Source organism: Coptis chinensis, chromosome 3, assembly GCF_015680905.1.
Source record: "Coptis chinensis isolate HL-2020 chromosome 3, ASM1568090v1, whole genome shotgun sequence".
Taxonomy (NCBI): Eukaryota; Viridiplantae; Streptophyta; class Magnoliopsida; order Ranunculales; family Ranunculaceae; genus Coptis; species Coptis chinensis.
This window is the reverse complement of record NC_141458.1, coordinates 124,460,487-124,467,421: the sequence shown is the minus strand read 5'-3', so window position 1 is coordinate 124,467,421 and position 6,935 is coordinate 124,460,487. Positions and strand designations below refer to the sequence as shown.

The following is a 6,935-nucleotide window of genomic DNA, read 5'->3' as shown; positions in this document are numbered from 1 at the left end:
GATTCTGCTTCTTTTTAAATTTTTCAGTATTCCCGCCCTTGTACTCATTTTCAAAGTAGCTGCAGTACCGAGTGTGTGTTTGAGTTTGACTTTTAATTCGGGATGGACTAGGGCTTAAATCATGTTTCAGGTCGGACTAATGGTATTACCTGAGCCTAGCCCAAGTGATTACTAACTAACGAACAAAAACGATAACTCTTAAATTATTCGCAAGGTGTTATAATTCAACGAAAAGCGAGGAAAACTGATTATTTTATTATTGAAGATTAAATGAAATTTGTTAACTACTCTTTCAAATTTTACCAACAAATTGTGTTTGATTATGGCTTATTTCCAAACATAATCTCAACATTTCTAGAATAATTGGTTTTCTCCCTGTTTGAATCATAGCAAACAACATGCACAACAAGTTGAAAGTGTTGTACAAGTAACGTTTTTGCCGAGTTTAGATTGACTTTAACATTTGTTGAGAGAGTTCCGTCATTTAAAAAATGACTTATTCATACCATTAGCTCACATATTGAGATTGCAATTCTTTTGAATAATTGAAACATTAATATCACATATTTGTTGTATCGGGATGACATGTTCTTCAATGCTCTTGTCGTGTAGGGATTTGATATGGGTTTTTCCAACAACAATAATTGCATGTCATAATTGATTTTGCCAATTGGTATGTTGCGTTCTTCCAATGCTAATAGATTTCCCTGTACTTATATTTATTTTGATGCTTGTATCAGTCATAATTTCAACTTCAAATCTCGCATGGTTACAAAGAACGTTGTCTATCTGGTTATATAGTTGCAAGGTTCAAATGACATACATCAAACACTTAGATAACTTCATGAAGTTTCCTGTAATTATAATATCTTTCTAGCTTAATGAATTCAATGTTGCTTCCGAAATATATGCAAAGGCATATTCTAATAATTCCACATTTCCACATTTCCAAGCAGTCCAACGAATGGTCTTTAGTTTTAGGTCCCGCCTCAGCCCCAATTTCATATGGACCTTAATTTCCACACCCAGCTAAACGACCCAAGGCAAAATTAAAGCTTATCGGGCACCCGCCAAAATGGCTTTTGAGTAAAATTTCATATGGACCTTAATTTCCACACCCAGCTCAACGACCCAAGGCAAAATTAAAGCTTATCGGGCACCCGCCAAATATTGAAGTAAACTTTCGTGATTCTAATGCCACCTCAAAAAGCGTTGGAATATTGAGTTTTATCAAAACCATTATTAATTCACAATTAATTCCCTTTTTTTACTAATCCCAATTCCCAAACCAAACGTTATTCTTTTTTCTTTCCCAACACTGGAAAAATATGTTCATCCGTTTCCAACCAATATCCATCCCGCCAAAACCCTACCCACTTTCCTCACTAACTCACCCCACTCTCACTTCTTCTCATCCACATCCTCAAATCCCCAAAACCCATCTCCCAAATCAGCTCACCAACTAGAATCCAAAAACTCATCTCCAACCAAACCGACCCACTCCTAGCAAAAGAAATCTTCGACTTAGCCTCACTCCCACTCCTCATTCCACGCTCTCATAATCAAATTTGAAAGTACAATTAAGTTTGTAAGAATTCAGTAAATTAAAAAAATTATAAAACAGCTTGTCAAAGGTTTCAATGAGGGTTTAACCACAACAAGCCTAGAGACATAAGTGGCAAGGGGTGCACCTAATTAGTGTGATGGAGAAGCCTCGAGGCTTAAGTAGCAAGGGTTACACCTCATTTGTGCGAGGGATAATCCTTATTTGTAAGTAGCAAGGGCGTGAACCTCATTAGTGTGAGGGATAAGCCTCTTCAACTAGTATAGCCCTCATGCATTTTTGTCCATGAGGTTTTGAGGTGAACCTCGAAGCAAGCCTAACTTGGTGTGCTTTATTAATTTATTTTTACATTTAAACCACGCATATGCAATACATAACATGATTTGAATGAAGAGATAATCCATTTCCAGCTAATTAAACGCGTGCTAATAATGAAATCTACTATTTTCCTCTGTCTAGGGGAGAAGGAACTTTTGTAGACTTTACAATCTAGGTGGTAATTTAATGTGAAAAAATAGGCCTCACCTCAATTTATTTATTTAATAATTATTATTAGTTCATTGGAAAATAGCAACCTTTATTGTTTTTTTTTCTTGAATGCCATAAAACATTTGGTATAGAACCGGAAAACTCATAGTAAAATATGCCTATATTTATTTGCCCTTACCGATTGGTCCATTTCCATCTTCCAAGCATGATCGAACTCGACTAACTTAGTAGATGATTTCAATATACCATGTAGTATATTGTAGTCTTGTACCACATCTTTCCCATATATTTTAACCATAAGGTCATTTTATATACATTCGATCTTCCAATTAATATAATTGTGTGTCTATATGTCTTAAGTGTCATCCATAATCATCTCTATCCTAGTACTAAGGATAAACTCATTACTCTAAATTTTATGGACTTGAAGTTTGAATGCAAGGGCTATAAAAAGCTTATTATGACGATTCGATGAGTACAAACTTAACACTCATTGCATCCGTGTAACTATCCTTATGGGCTTTACCACACAAAATAGATTCTTATGGGCTTCGCTCTTAGGGGTATTTTATTTGCATAGTTGTATTTGAGCCTCCCATAAGGACGGGTTGTACCGTAGTTTTTGGACTTATTGTCAGTTGTTTATAAAAGTTCAGTACTCAATAGAGATGGAACATCAATTTTCATTTTGTTTTATTTTTATTTATTTTTCGTATAAGACGTGTTGCTAATTATTTTAATTTTTGAAACTCCATGAATATCAAATGTCCTCGTGAACTTTTCATCTAATGATTTGTCTACTAGGCACCCGTTACAATATGAGAATTTGGTTTGATCATTACATAAAGTGTTTATTGCTGATATTATTTTATACATTGTCTCGTGTGTGTGGAGTACTTTTTGTTTCATGTCTACCTTTCTTAAGTCTTAACAGAGGACCAAAAATCCAATAACTGTAGTCCCTACTTTAGATATCTTAAATCCTAAACTGACAATGAAAACCCTATCCTAGCTGGTAAATTGTGGTAGAGTCATGTTAGAACTTTGATTATTATGTGTGCAGTTTCAGAACTATTTATATCATGCACTACTCTTGGCTTATAACTCTACTCAATGTTGCACCGTTTAGTATGTGATTACATAAATGGGGCGTAGTGGTTGGTATCTGAAAAGTCATTTAACATCAACCTGCTGTTTCAAATGGAATTTTTGTAAATATTAAGATTACAATTGTCTTCAATAATTGAAACACTATTTGATGTATTAAAATGACATGTTCCCAAATGCTCTTGTGGTGTAAAGATTTGCTGTGATGTTTCCCAAGAACAACATTTACATTGCATAACATATTTTGCCAATCATTATGTTGCACTATACGGATGCTTATAGATTTGACTCTACTAAGTTTTTATTTCGATACTTTTACAAGGCATAATTTCAACTTCGCATCTCATATGGTTACAAATGAGGTTGTCTATATAGTTATATAGGTGCAAGTAAAGTTGATATCAATGGTTTCAATCGTTTATGAGTAATATCTGCGCCGGCTTCATGCCAAATATATTCGAAAGCATATTCCACTCTGGACAGTCTTTAGTCTTTAGTGTCACACGATTTCAATTAATCCCTCAATCTATGAGAAAAAACCATATTTAAGAAAAAAACACACACACACGATTTCAATTAATCTCTCAATCTCCGAGAACTCAACTCCTTATTAAATTATTTGGCAATACTAAACAATTAAACAAAACAAAAAATACTAAACCAAATCACAATTAAAAAACCTAAACATTTATTTATGTCTTAAAAACAAATAAAACTCATATGCCAAAAAACAAAATCACTCACAATTCTCGAGAACCCAACTCCTTATTAAACTATTTGGCAATACTTACCCCACTCATTACAAACTACTATGAAAATAAACCAGACTTCGTCAATAATTCAATACAATGTGCACGATTAAAAACGAAAGAAGTTCATGCACATACTTATGGGACGTAACCAATGAAGGAATTATGAGTGTGTTTTTTTCCTTACTAAAATCATGAATATCAAATCAATAGAATAAAAGTAAGAATTTTGATCAGACTAGTCAGATGCATGGTGTACATTAAACCAACTCACAATTAAAATCCTAATATTTGTTATTTATCTAAAAAATACAAATAAAACTCCTTTGTCAAATAACAACATCATTCGCAATCCCCGAAAACCCAACTCCTTATTAAACTCACTTTTTTGCAATTTTTGTCATGAGTCACTCGATCTTTGTATTCATATTTTTTTCCATAGTTCTTGCATGTCATACCATTTGCCCATGCCGTTGTAGGTCTGAATTGATACTCGTTACAAACAATTAAAAAAAAACATTAAACCAACTTATAATTAAAAAACCTAACATTTTATCTTTATCTAAAAAAACAAATAAAACTCCTCTTTCAAATAACAAAATCACTTACGATCCCTGAGAACTCAACTCCTTGTTAAACTCATTGACAATTCTTACCCTACTCATTACAAACAATTAAAAAAAAAAAAAAAAAAAAACACTAAACCAACTCACAATTAAAAAACCTAAAATTTTATCTATATTTAAAAAACAAATAAAATTCTTCAATTCCCGAGAACCCAACTATTTATTAAACTATTTGGCAATATTTATTCTACTAGTTATAAACAATTAAAAAAAAAAACATTAAACCAACTCACAATTAAAAAACCCAAATTTTTATCTATATATAAAAAAACAAATAAAACTCTTCTATCAAATAACAAAATCACTTCACCCGTTTTATTGGATTATATTGAATAACACAAGTTAAAAAAAAAAAATTAATAAGATTATCGCAGCCACATTTTATTTTCTGACTTTAGCCCACCAAAATGTCAGGCGCTTTAGTTTTCTCACCTCTTCTCAATCCCAAATTCAGCTGGGCCTCAATTTCCGCTATTCACCCAGTAAACCCACCAACCGGGTAGAATTGGAATATACTCAAAAACTTTCTGGCGGGTATTAACGAATCTCGTCCTTTCCATATCCCATAGACCCATACCAATCGTTATTCTGCTAAAAAAAAAAATTCAATCAAAAAAAATGATCAACCGTTTCCAACCCGCCAAAACCCTACACAGTTTCCTCACCAACTCACCCATCTCTCACTTCACCTCATCCACATCCTCAAATCCCCAAAACCCAAAACCCATCTCCGAAATCGGCTCACCCGCCAGAATCCAAAAACTAATCTCGAACCAAACCGACCCACTCCTTGCAAAAGAAATCTTCGACTTAGCCTCACTCCAACCCAACTTCCGTCACTCCTACTCCTCATTCCACACTCTCATAATCAAACTAGGCCGCTCTCGTCATTTCACATTAATGCAATCTCTCCTCACCCGTCTTAAATCCGATAATTACCCTGTCACCCCCGGTCTCTTTTCCAACTTAATACAAATTTACAGTGACGCAAATTTACCCGATAAAGCACTAAACACATTTTACCTCATGTTAGAATTTAACTGCAAACCTTTACCTAAACATTTAAATAAACTTATACAAGTACTTGTTTCACATAGAGGTTATTTACGTCCTGCATTTGATTTATTTAAAACTGCTGTAACGAAATTTGGTATTGTACCCAATACTAATACTTATAATATTTTAATGCGCGCGTTTTGTTTGAACGGTGATTTGAGTATAGCTTATACATTGTTTAACAAAATGTTTAAGAGAGATATGGAACCGGATGTGGAGAGTTATAGGATATTAATGCAAGGGTTATGTAGAAAGAGTCAAGTGAATACCGCGGTTAGTTTGTTAGAAGATATGTTGAATAAAGGGTATGTACCAGATACATTGAGTTATACTACTTTGTTGAATAGTTTATGTAGGAAGAAGAAGTTGAGAGAAGCGTATAAGTTACTTTGTAGGATGAAAGTTAAGGGTTGTAATCCTGATATTGTTCATTATAATACTGTTATTTTGGGGTTTTGTAGAGAACGTAGAGCGGGTGATGCTATTAAGGTTATTGAAGATATGCCGGAGAATGGGTGCATTCCAAATTTGGTGTCGTATAGGACTCTGGTAAATGGGTTATGTAGTCAAGGGATGCTTGATGAAGCCAAGGCTTATTTGGAGGAGATGATTTTGAAGGGTTTTGTTCCTCATTTTTCTGCGTTTCATGGTTTAGTAAAGGGTTTTTGTAACGTTGGTAGGATGGAGGAAGCTTGTTTTGTACTCGAGGAGATGTTGAGACACGGGGAAGTACCGCATACAGAGACTTGGGTGACGATTGTTCAGAGGATTTGTTGCGAGGGAGAGTCGATGGAAATGGAGAGAATTTTGCAGAATGTTTTGAAAATAGAGATAACACGTGATGCAAAGATAGTGGATCTCGGTCAGGGTTTAGAGGAGTTTTTGATCAGGAAGGTTCAAGCAAAATCATGGAAGGCTTGATATCTTTGTGTGATGTGTCTGGCTGAGACTACTTGAACCTTGCTGTGGAGATGTAACGAGGAAAAGGGATCTAAGGTTGGTCCATGAAATGTGGGTATCATTGCAAGACAAGATCGGACTTCATGGTATTTTCCGGATTCTTCTTTTCATTCTTATATGAACATGTTCTGCACCAAGGCCTGTTTTTACTCACCATGTTCTTTCTTATATGAACGCAATTTTGAATACCATTTGTGTACTTAAGTATATGGTTTGTATAAATTTCTTTGTCCATTCAATCACTTTTTCTTCAAATAATTGTTTTGTGGTAAGTTATGTGGAGTCATTGATGAAGAATCACTCCAATATATATCATGCGGAAACTATAGATGGTTGCCCAAAGCTAAGTTCCTTCACCGGTTAGTAACAGCGTTTGATCAAAAC

At 34.3% G+C, this 6,935-nt stretch overlaps 1 protein-coding gene across 1 annotated transcript; it reads left to right on the top strand.

Annotated features, from left to right (window-relative positions):
• Positions 1-5,111: 5,111 nt before the first annotated feature.
• Positions 5,112-6,790, top strand: LOC147514178 (oligomeric golgi complex subunit-like protein). The gene has a single exon (XM_086597610.1). The coding sequence runs from the start codon at positions 5,154-5,156 to the stop codon at positions 6,510-6,512; it is 1,359 nt and encodes a 452-aa protein (XP_086453736.1). The 5' UTR covers positions 5,112-5,153; the 3' UTR covers positions 6,513-6,790.
• Positions 6,791-6,935: the final 145 nt, after the last annotated feature.